Below are 19,035 nucleotides of genomic sequence, written 5' to 3'. Positions count from 1 at the left end.
TCCCTTCCCTACACATCAAGCTCAGGGATTTGCCCCCACCCAGGACTGGCAAATTAGCTTTACTCAACATGCCCCAAGTCAGAAAACTAAAATATCTCTTGGTCTAGGTAGACACTTTCACTGGATGGGTAGAGGCACTTCCAACAGGGTCTGAGAAGGCCACCACGGTCATTTCTTCCCTTCTGTTGGACACAATTACTTGGTTTGGCCTTCCCACCACTACGCAGTCCGATAGTAAACCAGCCTTTATTAGTCAAATCAGCCAAGCAGTTTTTCAGGCTGTTGGTATTCAGTGAAACCTTTATATCCCTTACAGTCCTCAGTCTTCAGGAAAAGTAGAACGGACTAGTGGTCTTTTAAAAACACACCTCACCAAGCTCAGCCACCAACTTAAAAAAGACTGGACAATACTTTTACCTCTTTCTTTCTCAGAATTCAGGCCTGTCCTTGGAATGCTACAAAGTACAGCCCATTTGAGCTCCTGTATGGATGCTTCTTTTTATTAAGCCCCAGTCTCATTCCAGACACCAGATCAACTTAGACTGTGCCCCCCAAAACTTGTCATCCCTACTATCTTCTGTCTAGTCATACCCCTATTCACCATTCTCAACTACTCATACATGCCCTGCTCTTGTTTACACTGCCGGTTTACACTGTTTCTCCAAGCCATCACAGCTGATATCTCCTGGTGCTATCCCCAAACTGCCACTCTTAACTCTTGAAGTAAATAAATAATCTTTGCTGGCAGGACTATGCTGAATCTCCTTAGGCACTCTCTAATCAGATGTCCTAGGTCTTCCCAATTCTTAGACCTTTAATACCTGTTTTTCTCCTTCTCTTATTCCATTTAGTTTCTCAGTTCATACAAAACGGTATCCAGGCCATCAACAATAACTCTAAATGACAAATGTTTCTTCTAACAGTCCCATAATATCACCCCTTACCATGAAGTCTTCCTTCAGCTTAATGTCTCCCACTCTAAGTTCCCACACCACCCCTAATCCTGCTCAAAGCAGCCCTGAGAAACCTTGCCCATTATCTCTCCATACCATCCCCCAAAATTTTCACCGTCCCAACACTTTACTGCTATTTCATTTTATTTTTCTTATTAACATAAGAATACAGGAATGTCAGGCCTCTGAGCCCAAGCTAAGCCATCATATCCCCTGTGACCTGTGTACACATCCAGATGGCCAGTTCCTGCCTTAACTGATGACATTCCACCACAAAAGAAATGAAAATAGCCTGTTCCTGCCTTAACTGATGGCATTATCTTGTGAAATTCCTTCTCCTGGCTCATCCTGGCTCAAAAGCTCCCCTACTGAGCACCTTATGACCCCCATTCCTGCCTGCCAGAGAACAACCCCGCTTTTTCCTTTACTTACCCAAATCCTATAAAACAGCCCCACCCCATCTCCCTTCGCTGACTCTTTTCAGACTCAGCCCACCTGCACCCAGGTGAAATAAACAGCTTTATTGCCCACACAAAGCCTGTTTGGTGGTCTCTTCACATGGACACAAGTGAAAGAAGGAGGCTGCCTTCAATCTTCCAGGTCAGTTACCTCTCTGCAAGCTCTCCAGCCCCGCCATAAAATGAAACCATTTGTAATAGTTGCTACATCATAGCTTGCTTGGCATCTGCTTTCCTGAGCTTGCTCCAATTGTTCCCTTCATGGGGTCAGGTGAAGTTTGCGTTGCATAAGGACTAGGATCTAGGTATGGTTTCCATCTCACTGGGGCAGCAGGCAGATGCTGAGCGCAGAGGACCTGGGTGGTGGCTACACAGTTGCAGAGCAGCCATGACATGCTCTTGGAAACAAAAATAACTGAACACTGAAGTATGTGTACAAGTACTTTTCCCCTTTGAATCAAGAATATGATCATGAACCTTAGCAAAACAAAGCAATGGTGCTGACTCAGTCTTCTAAACATTGGCCCTGAACCTGAACCTACTATTAAATTGGGCTAAAAGGTTTACAGAGCAAGTGGATTCATTAAAACTGTTTTTTGCTATATTCTCTGTTCTGGCTTTGTCCCAGAGATTTCCAATGCTTCCAGCAGCTTTGGAATTAGTAACTCTGATATGTTTGCATCTGACTTCTGACCTAAACTTTAGTGTTATTTTCAGCTGTTCTTTGACAGGGAATCCAACAGCTGCTGTTTAATACCACAGACAACTTGTGACACAGGCTGAGTTTCTAGCAATAGGATTAATCTACCAATGTGGGGCACTGATTTGAAGCTGGCTATAATTTTCCTGCACAGGAGGTGGGGGTAGGGAACAAAAAGCCTGAAGTACAGTGCTTTCCTTTTTTTTTTGTTTTTAATTGCAGCAAAATATATGTCTTAATAACCTTTAACCACACAGAAAACATTTTCTTGCTGCAATTAAAAGGTAACAGCAAAGTATTTTGCTTTCTCGTGGTATTGATAACTGAACTTGAAAACCCTGTCCAATGGAGCAAAATAGTCACAAAGAAAATCTGAAATGATAGGCACCTATTTATAAATGCTGGTTGAAATATTTTAAAAAAATTCCTAAGAAATCTGAGGCTCTGAGAAAATGTGGCTATTCCATCTAAACTTCATTTGGCAAAGAACAGTAAGTTTTAGAAAGCAGATTAATCTAAAAATGTGTTTTAAGCAATTTGTGACTTAACCCCAAGACAAATACCAAAACTTTTTAAAAGTACACTTTGGTAGTTCTCTTTGCATGAGAGAGATTTCAAAAATCTTGAAAAGATTGATAGCCAGGTCAATGACTTACTTGTTTCAAAGTCCGTGGTTACAATTGCATAGTTTCGGTGGCAAAACTAATTTGGGTTGTCAGGATGTAATTTTTTTTCCACTTGTTATCAAACATCAGCTGATAAGGAAAGAGCTTGAAGCTGTCCTCCACATTTAAGATAACAGCAAAAATAACAGGCACTTAGTGTCACCATACTAGGGGCGTGGCAATTCTCTCTCATTCGCTCCTTTCTCTCTCACGATAAATTCAATGGGGTTGTCTATTTTTAACCTCCTGTTCTTTCCTTTTGGCAGAGTAATCAGTGTGAGCTGAGCTCTTTCCCTGAATGAATCCAAGTAACCCTGGTGGTTGCCTTCTGAAATGACCAGCAGACACACAACTGTCCAGAGGCTGCCCAAAGTATAAACTCTGGTTCTAAAGTACCATGTCCAGCCAAGGAAGTCCTAGTGTGGTGCTTTCTACGACAACAGTCAGTTCAGTTGCTGTGCAGGCTGGGGACTCCAAAATTGTTATAGCTGTCATAAAGGTAAGCTAACAACTTCCTTTTTTCTGTGCGGCTGTGGGCTTCTAGCTGTGTGTTGAAAACCCTAAAGAACATTCCATGCAATTGGCAGGACACAGCATAGAGAAGACAACACAGCAAGCACTCTTACTGCTTTCTTAAATCGGCTACTAAGAGAAGCCTCTACAAATTTCAGCAGTTACCAGAGATTCCTTTCAGTCAGCCAGAAGGCATCTACAGCAGCTTGATTAAAAAAAAAAAAAAAGAAAAGAAAACCTCTAGCATATACTGTCAATTTGGTCTTTAAAAGCAAGGCATTGGTAATTGGAAGTTCATGATTGCCTGACTAAAGAGTCCAATGGACCTGCGAAATGCTTGTGATTTTTGAGGGTGGATGTGATGGAGGTGGGAGAAGGCAGGTCCTGACAGACAGGGGGAGGGCACTGCTTTAAGCATGATGGAACTCAGAAAACACCTAGTAAAGGGCTCCGACATGTGCCCTTTGCCACATTGGTTTTGACGTGGTAAAGACACTACTAAATCCTTGTCCAGTAATGGAGACCCTGCAAGGAAAGGTACAAAAGGTTTGTGTCAAATTTGCTCTTAACAGCAGGAAGTAGAAGCCACTTAGGGTTTATGATTACTGCATGTTTTATAACAACCCATTTGCCATTTGCAAAGATGACCACACATCTTTAGGCTGAAGAAGAACTCCATGATTTTATTCTCCATGGAAATGCCCTGCAAAAAAACCTTTCAAGCACTAGGCTTGGGCTTTAGATGATATTCCACCTAAATAATTCAGTGTTTAATGAAGGGAAAGCTGGCAAACAAGCTGATGGTCACAAACCAGTTACTTTCAGGTCCCCACCAGGCTTAATTGAATGACTTTTCTGGCCTTTTGTTAGAGCATGGACGGCAAGCCATGTTTACTTTAACTTAGTTGCTGTGAATTTTATGGTAATGTGAAAATTCATACCAGGAAAACAGCACTTGATATTGAGCAAAACAATTCACTATAGAAGGACAGAATGGAAAGTGTTCCTGCTGATGTGGGTTTTCTGGTGTTGTGAGACTTCTCTCCCACAGGAACCAGGCCTCTGCTGACTTCCTCACCCTCCCATCTTTTCAGAGTCCCAGAGTGGAGATGAAAAGAAGCCTGATGCAGAAGTAGGGCAAACAGATAATTTGCACGGGATTAATGACACTTTGAGTTAACTGCCGATTTCAGCAATGAGGGGAAAAGAGGCAAACTCACTATTTTTCAAAAAGTTAACTTTTCATTGCCTCAAATATGAACATTCTTGGAGCAGGATGAGGAATAATATTAGAGGATAAATTACAGAAGAATCAGAGGTAGATTGAACACAAAAAAATTACCCTGGAAATTACACTGGAAAATTACACTGGAAACTCTCATTTTAACTCAATTGTGTTTCTAAGAATGTTCCCCCACTACCCTCTCCCCAGCCCTCTTACCTTACTGCCATCTCCATGCAAAATACACCCCAAGCAATTCAGAGTAGAAAGTCCATCTTAACGGAATAGAAGTGCCTGTGTGTGATTTATAGTGACTGTCCAAACTGTCTCAGGGGACTGAATATATTCTAAAATAGAAACACATTTTTCTAATTTCTCTTTAGTAATTCATATATCTACATGCATATGCCTGTTAGTGGTTCCTTTTGCTTAATGAGTTGTTGCTTCTTAGAAAAGCAATTCCTCAGGAAATGCAATGACAAATTATGTCTTAGAGCAGTGTAAATCTTGTGTGGAAAGCAAGTTGACTGTGTTCAAATGGCGGTTATCACAGGCATCTAATTTTGTTAACATTTTCCTACATGCTTTAATGAATATTCAACAACTAAGGTTGGAAAACAGCATATTTTACCTTTGAAATAAGATAAAAATCAACTTCTTCATCTGATATTTATTATTTTCAGCTAAACCAGCAAGGCCAATGTAAAGACACTAATCAGCCTAAATTGCATTTACAAGAACTTTCCCCTATGGTGAAATTTGCATCCTACCTGCCCAAGTGGAATTTCACTATTTTTATTCAGTTCAGTTTTGTGAGTGAGAGAGGATACGGTTGTGTAAATTATTCTGTAACTTTATAATATTCAGTAATACGTAATCCATTGTATGTTTTCCTCATTTGGGAATTTTTAACTCAAATCCAATATGCCAAGAGAGAATAATTTATCCTAAGAATAAAAAATAAAAGGGCATGGATTTATATTAGATCTGCTATGTTTCAATTTAAGTAAACCCCATCTCTATGGAAAGAATGGAAAAAATAGAAAACAGAAAAAAAGTGTTTATAGTATAACTGGAAATTTAAAAGATATATTAAAAATGAGAAGGGTGAAGAGGAAGGAACAAGAGGAACTAAAAGTGCATTTTATTTAATTTTTATTTTTAGTGTGGCAAATGGGTACAACTTCAACTGGCTGAATCACAGCCCAATCTTCTAGAAATTGGCAGCAGTCAAGATGAAACCAAAAAACTTCTTCATGATCATGAACTTCTTTTGGCCAAGCTCAAGGTAAGATACTAAGATGTGAAGCAGAAACAAAATTAAAGAGAAATAAAAAACTATTTCTTATACTTCTTTATTCCTCTGCTGTTACTGGCCTAGGGCCACTTTAATATGGTACCAGGTAGATAATGGAAAAATCAGTAGTTATTTATGAACAAACAGCATCAGAGAGAAGTAACAAGATTTTTAAAAATTTTCCCTAATGTGATAGAAAATATGGAATGATAATATTTTCACTGTGGAGAAATGAGTAATTTTTTTTTTCCTGGCTGCCTCAGTGGAAAAAAAACTCCATCATTTTTTCATTTCATGCATTACACCATCAAGTCACAAAAACAGATCCACAATTTCTATTGTTAATGATACGTGCTGGTAAAAATAATTTAGAAGACTTTTCCTCCTGTTGGACTTTTGAAAATATCAGATTCTGTCCTTAGTATTAAGAGTTCTTGAAACCAAATAATACTTCTAGTAAAACCAGACATACTATTTTATATATGTTGAGAGTATTTAGTTAGAAATCTAAAAGTAACATTGGTTTGAGGTTGCCAGATAAAGGCCAGGTAAGATCAGAGCCAGCTACCTAATCTGTGGGACCCAGGGCAAATAAAAATTTGGGGCCGTTTGTTCAAAAAGCAGGGAAAAGCTTTTTCTTGACCCATCATGGTGTTTTTTATTCACTACTTAATGTCTGGCTCCTTCATGTGTAAGATGAGTGCAGACCTCACAGGTACATGGCCTCACCCATGACTCAGTGCAAAGCACATGGGTTTTACCCCACCCTTCTTAAGTTTCACCTTGGCCACAGCTCCAGCTATAAGAGGTGGCAACAGTCACTGAGTGGGGCTGAGGAGCAGACAGGACAGCTGACTCTATATCCAGGAGATAGGACCACATGTCTGATGAGGTGCCAAGCCCTCAGCACTTGCTCTGTTGTCCCATTGGACTTAATTTACAAAACACAAATGTAAAGAATTTCAACACAGGAACAGGTACAGCATTAGCCCTAAATGGTGTTCCATTCTGAGGAAGCTCTGAGGGAGCCAGCCCTGTAAGTAATAACCTCATAGACAAATGAAATATCTTCACTAAGATCAAAGAGGCTCAAAGAGATTTAATGAGGATTCAGAGAACTGCAAAGACTAGGATGCTCTGCATTTTTAGTATGTTAATATTACAGTTTTCTTTGTACATCTAGGCTGAAATTCATACTTGCCTTCTAGATTTAGAAGCAGATTTGATCTGCATCTGATATATAGACAGTGGTTTTCTGCTTGGACAGCGGTAAAAGTAACTGAGTAAATGAAACCAAGAAGTTGAAGAAAGAATTAGTACAAAGAAGGCCCTTAGAAGGCAGAATTTATTCCCCTGTTTGACAGCTCCTTATGCTGGGATTTAGGTTGTCTTGCAAGGCAGAAATCCCTAGTTATTGGTAAGTCTTTTCTATGTAGAAAAACCCCATTATGATGTGGAAGAGCAATGAACCAGGAATAAAAACACCTATTGTTTAGCTCTAATTATGTCACAAACTAGTGTGATTTGGCTAACAACTCAAGGTCTTCCTGCTACACAAAAAGCTGTGTAAACTTGTCATGAATCCCCAATTCCATGAACTGTAGAAACGCAATACTTGAAGTTTCTGACCATTCCCAGAAGTTTGCTTTCTCATGATCTCTTGTGACCCCAGCTCCTTTGTATGCACCTGCCAACTGTTTCTGCTGAAGCTAACCTGGGCTTGAAACCACAGCTTTTCCCCAGTTCCTGCTAATAATTCATGCCCAGCCAGCATTTCCCAGTCCACTGATAAATTGTGGGTAGTAGTGGCTGAGCTCACATCAGTTTGGAACTCTTGTGCTACCTCACTTCTCCCTTCATCCCTACTCCATCCAGGACTACAGAAGGGAAATGCCTTCTTAGGTGCAGCAATTCAGCTCCTGCCTCCTACCCTGTGCTCAAATTTGCATACCTAAATCCATCCAGTAGCTCAACTAGAAAAGGGTTTTCCTGTAGTATAGTTTGAAGTTGGGTAGAGTGATGCCTCCAGCATCATTCTTTTGCTTAGGATTGCCTTGGCTATTCAGGCTCTTCTTTGGTTTCATATTAATTTTAAAATAGTTTTTTCTAATACTGTGAAGAATGTCAATGGTAGTTTAATGGGAATAGTATTGAATCTATAAATTGCTTTGGGCAGTATGGCCATTTTCACGATATTGATTCTTCCTATCCATGAGCATGGAATGTTCTTCCATTTGTTTGTGTCATCTCTGATTTCTTCGAGCAGTGGTTCATAGTTCCCCTTTAAGAGGTCCTTCACTTTTCTTGTTAGTTGTATTCCTAGGTATTTTATTCTTTTTGTGGCAGTTGTGAATGGGAGTTCATTTGTGATTTGGCTCTCAGCTTGCCTGTTGTCCGTGTATAGGAATGCTTGCGGTTTTTGCATGTTGATTTTATATCCTGAGACTTTGCTGAAGTAGCTTATTAGCTTCAGAAGCTTTTGGGCTGAGACAGTGGGATTTTTCCTATGTCCTTAGATGTAGGATCATGTCATCTGCAAAGATAGTTTTACTTCCTCTCTTCCTATTCGTTTGTTTCTCTTGCCTGATTGCCCTGGCCACAACTTCCAATACTGTGTTGAATAGGCATCCTTGTCTTGTGCTGGTATACAAGGAGAATGCTTCCAGTTTCTGCCCATTCAGTAAAATATTGGCTGTGGGTTTGTCACATATGGCTCTTGTTATTTTGAGGTATGTTCCTTCAATACCTAGTTTATTCAGAGTTTTTAACATGAAGGGATGTTGAATTTTATCAAAGGCCTTTTGTGTGTCTATTAAGATAATCATGTGGTTTTTGTCTTTAGTTCTGTTTATGTAATGAATCACATTTATTGATTTGCATCTGGGGAATGAAGCCTACTTGATTGTGGTGGATAAGCTTTTTGATGTGCTGCTGGCTTTGGTTTGCTAGTATTTTGTTGAAGATTTTTGCATTAATGTTCACCAAGGCCTGGAGTTTCCTTTTTTTGTTGTATCTCTGCCAGATTTTGGTATCAGGATGAGTTAGGGAGGAGTCCCTCCTCCTCAATTTTTGGGATAGTTTCAGTAGGAATGGTACCAGCTCTTCTTTGTATCTCTGATAGAAGTCAACTGTGAATCCACCTGGTCCTGGGCTTTTTTTTGGTTGGCAGGCTATTTATTACTGCCTCAATTTCAGAACTCATTATTGGCCTATTCAAGGATTCAATTTCTTCCTGGTTCTGTCTTGGGAGGGTACATGTGTCCAGGAATTTATTCATTTTTTCTAGATTTTCTAGTTTATGTGCATAGATTTTCTTTTTTTTTTTTTTTTTTTTTTTTTTTTTTTTTATGAATTTATTTTTTTTTTTCTTTTATTGTAATTATTATTATTATTATTATTATTATACTTTAGGTTTTATGGTACATGTGCCCAATGTGCAGTAAGTTACATATGTATACATGTGCCATGCTGGTGCACTGCACCCACCAACTCGTCATCTAGCATTAGGTATATCTCCCAATGTTATCCCTCCCCCCTCCCCCCAACCCACAACAGTCCCTGAAGTGTGATGTTCCCCTTCCTGTGTCCATGTGTTCTCATTGTTCAATTCCCACCTATGAGTGAGAATATGCGGTGTTTGGTTTTTTGTTCTTGCGATAGTTTACTGAGAATGATGATTTCCAATTTCATCCATGTCCCTACAAAGGACATGAACTCATCATTTCTTATGGCTGCATAGTATTCCATGGTGTAGATGTGCCACATTTTCTTAATCCAGTCTATCATTGTTGGACATTTGGGTTGGTTCCAAGTCTTTGCTATTGTGAATAATGCCGCAATAAACATACGTGTGCATGTGTCTTTATAGCAGCATGATTTATAGTCCTTTGGGTATATACCCAGTAATGGGATGGCTGGGTCGAATGGAATTTCTAGTTCTAGATCCCTGAGGAATCGCCACACTGACTTCCACAAGGGTTGAACTAGTTTACAGTCCCACCAACAGTGTAAAAGTGTTCCTATTTCTCCACATCCTCTCCAGCACCTGTTGTTTCCTGACTTTTTAATGATTGCCATTCTAACTGGTGTGAGATGGTATCTCATTGTGGTTTTGATTTGCATTTCTCTGATGGCCAGTGATGGTGAGCATTTTTTCATGTGTCTTTTGGCTGCATAAATGTCTTCTTTTGAGAAGTGTCTGTTCATGTCCTTCGCCCACTTTTTGATGGGGTTGTTTGTTTTTTTCTTGTAAATTTGTTGGAGTTCATTGTAGATTCTGGATATTAGCCCTTTGTCAGATGAGTAGGTTGTGAAAATTTTCTCCCATTTTGTAGGTTGCCTGTTCACTCTGATGGTAGTTTCCTTTGCTGTGCAGAAGCTCTTTAGTTTAATTAGATCCCATTTGTCAATTTTGGCTTTTGTTGCCATTGCTTTTGGTGTTTTAGACATGAAGTCCTTGCCCATGCCTATGTCCTGAATGGTATTGCCTAGGTTTTCTTCTAGGGTTTTTATGGTTTTAGGTCTAACATTTAAGTCTTTAATCCATCTTGAATTGATTTTTGTATAAGGTGTAAGGAAGGGATCCAGTTTCAGCTTTCTACATATGGCTAGCCAGTTTTCCCAGCACCATTTATTAAATAGGGAATCCTTTCCCCATTTCTTGTTTTTCTCAGGTTTGTCAAAGATCAGATGGTTGTAGATATGTGGCATTATTTCTGACGGCTCTGTTCTGTTCCATTGATCTATATCTCTGTTTTGGTACCAGTACCATGCTGTTTTGGTTACTGTAGCCTTGTAGTATAGTTTGAAGTCAGGTAGCGTGATGCCTCCAGCTTTGTTCTTTTGGCTTAGGATTGACTTGGCGATGCGGGCTCTTTTTTGGTTCCATATGAACTTTAAAGTAGTTTTTTCCAATTCTGTGAAGAAAGTCATTGGTAGCTTGATGGGGATGGCATTGAATCTGTAAATTACCTTGGGAAGGATGGCCATTTTCATGATATTGATTCTTCCTACCCATGAGCATGGAATGTTCTTCCATTTGTTTGTATCCTCTTTTATTTCCTTGAGCAGTGGTTTGTAGTTCTCCTTGAAGAGGTCTTTGACATCCCTTGTAAGTTGGATTCCTAGGTATTTTATTCTCTTTGAAGCAATTGTGAATGGGAGTTCACTCATGATTTGGCTCTCTGTTTGTCTGTTATTGATGTATAAGAATGCTTGTGATTTTTGCACATTGATTTTGTATCCTGAGACTTTGCTGAAGTTGCTTATCACCTTAAGGAGATTTTGGGCTGAGACAATGGGGTTTTCTAGATATACTATCATGTCATCTGCAAACAGGGACAATTTGACTTCCTCTTTTCCTAATTGAATACCCTTGATTTCCTTCTCCTGCCTAATTGCCCTGGCCAGAACTTCCAACACTATGTTGAATAGAAGTGGCGAGAGAGGGCATCCCTGTCTTGTGCCAGTTTTCAAAGGGAATGCTTTCAGTTTTTGCCCATTCAGTATGATATTGGCTGTGGGTTTGTCATAAATAGCTCTTATTATTTTGAGATATGTCCCATCAATTCCTAATTTATTGAGAGTTTTTAGCATGAAGGGTTGTTGAATTTTGTCAAAGGCCTTTTCTGCATCTATTGAGATAATCATGTGGTTTTTGTCTTTGGTTCTGTTTATATGCTGGATTACATTTATTGATTTGCGTATATTGAACCAGCCTTGCATCCCAGGGATGAAGCCCACTTGATCATGGTGGATAAGCTTTTTGATGTGCTGCTGGATTCTGTTTGCCAGTATTTTATTGAGGATTTTTGCATCAATGTTCATCAAGGATATTGGTCTAAAATTCTCTTTTTTTGTTGTGTCTCTGCCAGGCTTTGGTATCAGGATGATGCTGGCCTCATAAAATGAGTTAGGGAGGATTCCCTCTTTTTCTATTGATTGGAATAGTTTCAGAAGGAATGGTACCAGCTCCTCCTTGTACCTCTGGTAGAATTCGGCTGTGAACCCATCTGGTCCTGGACTTTTTTTGGTTGGTAAGCTATTGATTATTGCCATAATTTCAGCTCCTGTTATTGGTCTATTCAGAGATTGAACTTCTTCTTGGTTTAGTCTTGGGAGGGTGTATGTGTTGAGGAATTTATCCATTTCTTCTAGATTTTCTAGTTTATTTGCATAGAGGTGTTTGTAATATTCTCTGATGGTAGTTTGTATTTCTGTGGGATCAGTGGTGATATCCCCTTTATCATTTTTTATTGCATCTATTTGATTCTTCTCTCTTTTTTTCTTTATTAATCTTGCTAGCGGTCTATCAATTTTGTTGATCCTTTCAAAAAACCAGCTCCTGGATTCATTGATTTTTTGAAGGGTTTTTTGTGTCTCTATTTCCTTCAGTTCTGCTCTGATTTTAGTTATTTCTTGCCTTCTGCTAGCTTTTGAATGTGTTTGCTCTTGCTTTTCTAGTTCTTTTAATTGTGATGTTAGGGTGTCAATTTTGGATCTTTCCTGCTTTCTCTTGTGGGCATTTAGTGCTATAAATTTCCCTCTACACACTGCTTTGAATGCATCCCAGAGATTCTGGTATGTTGTGTCTTGGTTCTCGTTGGTTTCAAAGAACATCTTTATTTCTGCCTTCATTTCGTTATGTACCCAGTAGTCATTCAGGAGCAGGTTCTTCAGTTTCCACGTAGTTGAGCGGTTTTGAGTGAGATTCTTAATCCTGAGTTCTAGCTTGATTGCACTGTGATCTGAGAGACAGTTTGTTACAATTTCTGTTCTTTTACATTTATTGAGGAGAGCTTTACTTCCAAGGATATGGTCAATTTTGGAATAGGTGTGGTGTGGTGCTGAAAAAAATGTATATTCTGTTGATTTGGGGTGGAGAGTTCTGTAGATGTCTATTAGGTCTGCTTGGTGCAGAGCTGAGTTCAATTCCTGGGTATCCTTGTTGACTTTCTGTCTCGTTGATCTGTCTAATGTTGACAGTGGGGTGTTAAAGTCTCCCATTATTAATGTGTGGGAGTCTAAGTCTCTTTCTAGGTCACTCAGGACTTGCTTTATGAATCTGGGTGCTCCTGTATTGGGTGCATATATATTTAGGATAGTTAGCTCTTCTTGTTGAATTAATCCCTTTACCATTATGTAATGGCCTTCTTTGTCTCTTTTGATCTTTGTTGGTTTAAAGTCTGTTTTATCAGAGACTAGGATTGCAACCCCTGCCTTTTTTTGTTTTCCATTTGCTTGGTAGATCTTCCTCCATCCTTTTATTTTGAGCCTATGTGTGTCTCTGCACGTGAGATGGGTTTCCTGAATACAGCACACTGATGGGTCTTGAGTCTTTATCCAATTTGCCAGTCTGTGTCTTTTAATTGGACCATTTAGTCCATTTACATTTAAAGTTAATATTGTTATGTGTGAATTTGATCCTGTCATTATGATGTTAGCTCGATGTTTTGCTCGTTAGTTGATGCAGTCTCTTCCTAGTCTCAATGGTCTTTACATTTCGGTATGATTTTGCAGTGGCTGGTACCGGTTGTGCCTTTCCATGTTTAGCGCTTCCTTCAAGAGCTCTTTTAGGGCAGGCCTGGTGGTGACAAAATCTCTCAGCATTTGCTTGTCTGTAAAGTATTTTATTTCTCCTTCACTTATGAAGCTTAGTTTGGCTGGATATGAAATTCTAGGTTGAAAATTCTTTTCTTTAAGAATGTTGAATATTGGCCCCCACTCTCTTCTGGCTTGTAGGGTTTCTGCCGAGAGATCCGCTGTTAGTCTGATGGGCTTCCCTTTGATGGTAACCCGTCCTTTCTCTCTGGCTGCCCTTAACATTTTTTCCTTCATTTCAACTTTGGTGAATCTGACAATTATGTGTCTTGGAGTTGCTCTTCTCGAAGAGTATCTTTGTGGCGTTCTCTGTATTTCCTGAATCTGAATGTTGGCCTGCCTTGCTAGATTGGGGAAGTTCTCCTGGATAATATCCTGCAGAGTGTTTTCCAACTTGTTTCCATTCTCCCCATCACTTTCAGGTACACCAATCAGACGTAGATTTGGTCTTTTCACATAGTCCCACATTTCTTGGAGGCTTTGCTCGTTTCTTTTTATTCTTTTTTCTCTAAACTTCCCTTCTCGCTTCATTTCATTCATTTCATCTTCCAGGGCTGATACCCTTTCTTCCATTTGATCGCATCGGCTCCTGAGGCTTCTGCATTCTTCACGTAGTTCTCGAGCCTTGGTTTTCAGCTCCATCAGCTCCTTTAAGCACTTCTCTGTATTGGTTATTCTAGTTATACATTCTTCTAAATTTTTTTCAAAGTTTTCAACTTCTTTGCCTTTGGATTGAATATCCTCCCGTAGCTCGGAGTAATTTGATCGTCTGAAGCCTTCTTCTCTCAGCTCGTCAAAGTCATTCTCCGTCCAGCTTTGTTCCATTGCTGGTGAGGAACTGCGTTCCTTTGGAGGAGGAGAGGTACTCTGGTTTTTAGAGTTTCCAGTTTTTCTGCTCTGTTTTTTCCCCATCTTTGTGGTTTTATCTACTTTTGGTCTTTGATGATGGTGATGTACAGATGGGTTTTTGGTGTGGATGTCCTTTCTGTTAGTTTTCCTTCTAACAGACAGAACCCTCAGCTGCAGGTCTGTTGGAGTACCTGGCCAGCCGTGTGAGGTGTCAGTCTGCCCCTGCTGGGGGGTGCCTCCCAGTTAGGCTGCTCGGGGGTCAGGGGTCAGGGACCCACTTGAGGAGGCAGTCAGCCCGTTCTCAGATCTCCAGCTGCGTGCTGGGAGAACCACTGCTCTCCTCACAGCTGTCAGACAGGGACATTTAAGTCTGCAGAGGTTACTGCTGTCTTTTTGTTTGTCTGTGCCCTGCCCCCAGAGGTGGAGCCTACAGAGGCAGGCAGGCAGGCCTCCTTGAGCGGTGGTGGGCTCCACCCAGTTCAAGCTTCCAGGCTGCTTTGTTTACCTAAGCGAGCCTGGGCAATGGCGGGCGCCCCTCCCCCAGCCTGGCTGCCGACTTGCTGTTTGATCTCAGACTGCTGTGCTAGCAATCAGCGAGACTCCGTGGGCGTAGGACCCTCTGAGCCAGGTGCGGGCTATACTCTCCTGGGGCACCGTTTCCTAAGCCCGTCGGAAAAGCACAGTATTCGGGTGGGAGTGGCCCGATTTTCCAGGTGCCGTCTGTCACCTCTGGAAGGGGAACTCCCTGACCCCTTGCGCTTCCCGAGTGAGGCAATGCCTCGCCCCTGCTTCGGCTGGCGCACGGTGCGCTCACCCACTGACCTGCGCCCACTGTCTGGCACTCCCTAGTGAGATGAACACGGTACCTCAGATGGAAATGCAGAAATCACCCGTCTTCTGCGTCGCTCGCGCTGGGAGCTGTAGACCGGAGCTGTTCCTATTCGGCCATCTTGGCTCCTCTCCCCCAGATTTTCTATTTTATAGTATTCTCTGATGGTTGTTTGTATTTCTGTTGGGTCAGTGGTACTATCCCCCTTATCATTTCAAATTGTGTTAATTTGATGCTTCTCTCTTTTCTTCTTTATTAATCTTGCTAGTGGCCTATCATATTTATTTTCCCCAAAAAACTAGCTTTTAGGATTCATTGATCTTTTTGAATTTTTTTTTGTGTCTCTACCTCTTTCAGTTCAGCTCTGATCTTGGTTATTTCTTGTCTTCTGCCAGCTTAAGTGGGTTGTTTGCTCTTGATTCTTTCTTTTAGTTGTGATGTTAGGTTGTTAACTTGAGATTTTTCTAGCTTTTTGATGTCAGCATTTTAGTGCTATAAATTTCTCACTTCATACTGCTTTAGCTGCATCCCAGAGATTCTGGTCCATTGTGTCTTGGTTCTCATTAGTTTCAAAGAACTTCTTAGGCTGGGCACGTGGCTCATGCCTGTAATCCCAGCACTTTGGTGGCCAATGTGGGTGGATCACCTGAGGTCAGTAGTTTGAGACCAGCCTGGCTAACATGGTGAAACCTTGTCTCTATTAAAAATACAAAAATTAGCCAGGTGTAGTGGTGCGTGCCTGTAATCACAGCTACTTGGGAGGCTGAGGCAGGAGAATTTATTGAACCCAGGAGACAGAGGTTGCAGTAAGCCAGGATCGCACCATTGCACTCCAGCCTGGGTGACAGACAGAGAAAGACTCTGTCAAAAAAAAGAGCTTCTTGATTGATTTCTGCCTTAATTTCATTATTTGCCCAAGAGTCATCCTGGGGCACATTGTTCAATTTTCATTTAGTTGTGTGATTTTGAGTGAATTTCTTAATCTTGACTTCTAATTTGATTGTGCTATTGTCTGAGACTGTTATGATTTCACTTTTGCATTGGCTGAGGAGTGTTTTACTTCTGATTATGTGATCAATTTTAAAGTAAGTGCCATGTGGCAATGAGAATAATGTATGTTCTGTTGTTTTGGGGTGGACAGTTCTGTATATGACTATCAGGTCCACTTATCGAGAGCTGTACTCAGCTCTGGATCTGAGCCGAATATCTTTTTAAATTTTCTGTCTATGATCTAATATTGTCAGTGTGGTGTTAAAGTCTCCCATGACTATTGTGTGGGGGTCTAAGTCTCTTTAAAGGTCTCTAAGAACTTGCTTTATGAATCTGGGTACTCCTGTATTGGGTACATATATATTTAGGATATTCAGCTCTTCTTGTTGAATTGAACTTTTTACCTTTATGCAATGCTCTTCTTTGTCTTTTTTAGTCTTTGTTGGTTTACAGTCTGTTTTGTCGGAAACTTGGAATGCAAATCTTGCTTTTTCTGTTTTCTATTTGCTTGGTAAATTTTCCTCCATCCCTGTATTTTGAGCCTATGTGAGTCTTTGCATGTGAGATAATCTCTTAAAGACAGCCTACCAATGGGTCTTGGTTCTTTATCCCGCTTGCCATTCTGTGTCTTTTAATTGGGGCATTTCCATTTACATTTAAGGTTAGTATTGTTATGTGTGGATTTAATCTTGTCATCATGATGCTAGCTGGTTATTTGGCAAAAAAAAAAAAAAACAAAACAAACAAACAAAAAAAACCCACAACCAACCCAATTAAATAATAGGCAAAGGACATGAACAGGCACTTCTCAAAAGAAGACATACATGTAGCCAACAAACATTAAAAAAAGCTCAAAATCACTGATCATTAGAGAAATGTAAATCAAAACCACAATGAGATACCATCTCACACCAGTCAGAATGACTATTATTATAAAGTCAAAAAACAGCAGATGTGGCCGGGCGTGGTGGTTCACGCCTGTAATCCCAGCACTTTGGGAGGCCGAGGTGGGCGGATCACGAGGTCAGGAGATCAGGACCATCCGGGCTAACATGGTGAAACCCCGTCTCTATTAAAAATACAAAAAATTAGCCAGGCGTGGTGGCGGGCGCCTGTAGTCCCAGCTACTCGGGAGGCTGAGGCAGGAGAATGGCATGGAGGCAGGAGAATGACGTGAACCCAGGAGGTGGAGCTTGCAGTGAGCCAAGATTGCACCACTGCACTCCAGCCTGGGTGACAGAGCGAGACTCTGTCTCAAAAAACAAACAAACAAACAACAAAAAAAAAAACAACAGCAGAAGCTGGTGAGGTTTTGGAGAAAAGGAATGCTTTTACCATGCTGGTAGGAGTGTAAATTAGTTGAATCATTGTGGAATTGTAGAAGACAGTGTGGCATTTCCTCAAAGACCTAGAGGCAGAAATAGCATTCCACCCATCAATCCCATTACTAGTATATACACAAAGGAATGTAAATCATTCTGTTATAAAGTTATATGCACGAGTATGTTCATTGCAGTACTATTCATGATAGCAAAGACATGGAATCAACCTAAATCCCCATCAATGATAGACTGGATAAAGAAAATGTGGTACATATATACCATGGAATATGATGTAGCCACAAACAGGAATGAGATCATATCCTTTGCAGGGACATAGATGGAACTGGAGGCCATTGTCCTTAGCAAACTAACTCAGAAACAGAAAATCAAATACCATGTGTTCTCACTTATAAGGGGGAGCTAAATGATGGGACCACATGGACACAGTTGGGGCAACAACACCCACTGGTGCCTGTCAGAGGGCGGGAGGTGGGAGGAGGGAGAGCACCAGGAAGAATACCTAATGGATACTGGGCTTAATACTTGGGTGATGGGATGATCTGTACAGCAGACCACCATAGCACACATTTACCTATGTAACAAACCTGCCCATCCTGCACATTTAGCCCTAAACTTAAAATTAAAGTTTGAAATTAAAAAAAGAAGAGGGGTTTCCTTTTCTATCCTCTTTAGAAGACACTGGTTCTAGAATTAAACATCTTGTTCTTTGATGCCCTTCAGGCTATGTGTGGACTAGCCATTTAAGTTCTCTGGACTTTAGGCTTTTTATCTTTAAAATGAGGGAACAGGACAGATCAAAGCTTCATATTTATTGTGGATCTTACAATAATGTGCCAGTCTCCCTCCCTGCACATGGGTCTAAGAAAATGAGGTCTCAAGCCAAAAGATCTTTTACTTTCATCTGGACCTCTAGCCATAACCTCTTAAGGTCCATCTCTCATATTCTCCTCCAACTACTCACCACTTTCAATCCAGCCACTCAGCCCTAACAAACTTTAACTAGTAGTTTTATCATCTAGATATACCTAATTCTAATATTATGAGTCTAAAAAAGAAAAAAATTATCAAGGAGTCTAAAGTCTATTTCAGATATGCTGACAAAAGACTTTTAAAAACAATGAAAATATAAATTCCATTTCACAAATGGATAGATCATAAATTCAACCAATTTACTAGCTAATATGCTGTCAAGATAGGTACAAATTTAACCTGTAGCAGAAAATTGTTGGATCCAAGTTGGTTTGAATATGAACTTTTGAAGGATGAGGACATTAGTAGTTCAATAAGCCAATAATACTTAATATTTAATGTTTATTCTAGTCATTTTTGTATGTACAGGGTCTTGCAATTTGTTCTAATCATAAAGAATGCTGTGAAAATGGCATTGGAAGGGTGTAGGATTCGGTGCTGAGTCAACTCTGATTTGGGCACAACACTTAGTCTCTCTGGTCTCAGGGTCTTTATTTGAGAAATTAGAATAATAATAACGGTTACCTTCACACACCTAAAAAGAAAATTTGGGGAAGAAATACAGTAATATATGGAAGTACATGCTGCTTTTCAAGGAAAAAGTGGCATAATTATTATGTTAATGAGTGTTTCAGAGTAATTTGGTAT

At 40.2% G+C, this 19,035-nt stretch overlaps 1 protein-coding gene across 1 annotated transcript in view; it reads left to right on the top strand.

Moving 5' to 3' along the window:
* The window catches only part of CCDC141 (coiled-coil domain containing 141), a 228,237-nt gene that overhangs the window by 3,928 nt on the left and 205,274 nt on the right, over positions 1 to 19,035 (top strand). Inside the window, exons 2-3 of the mRNA XM_054549559.2 lie at positions 3,043 to 3,275; positions 5,677 to 5,799. Of these exons, the coding sequence (XP_054405534.1) occupies positions 3,174 to 3,275; positions 5,677 to 5,799 (225 nt within the window). The 5' untranslated portion in view covers positions 3,043 to 3,173. The remainder of the gene's footprint in view (positions 1 to 3,042; positions 3,276 to 5,676; positions 5,800 to 19,035) is intronic.

Source organism: Pongo abelii, chromosome 11, assembly GCF_028885655.2.
Source record: "Pongo abelii isolate AG06213 chromosome 11, NHGRI_mPonAbe1-v2.0_pri, whole genome shotgun sequence".
Taxonomy (NCBI): Eukaryota; Metazoa; Chordata; class Mammalia; order Primates; family Hominidae; genus Pongo; species Pongo abelii.
The sequence above is the reverse complement of the archived record's forward strand: the minus strand, read 5'-3'. Positions and strand labels throughout refer to the sequence as shown.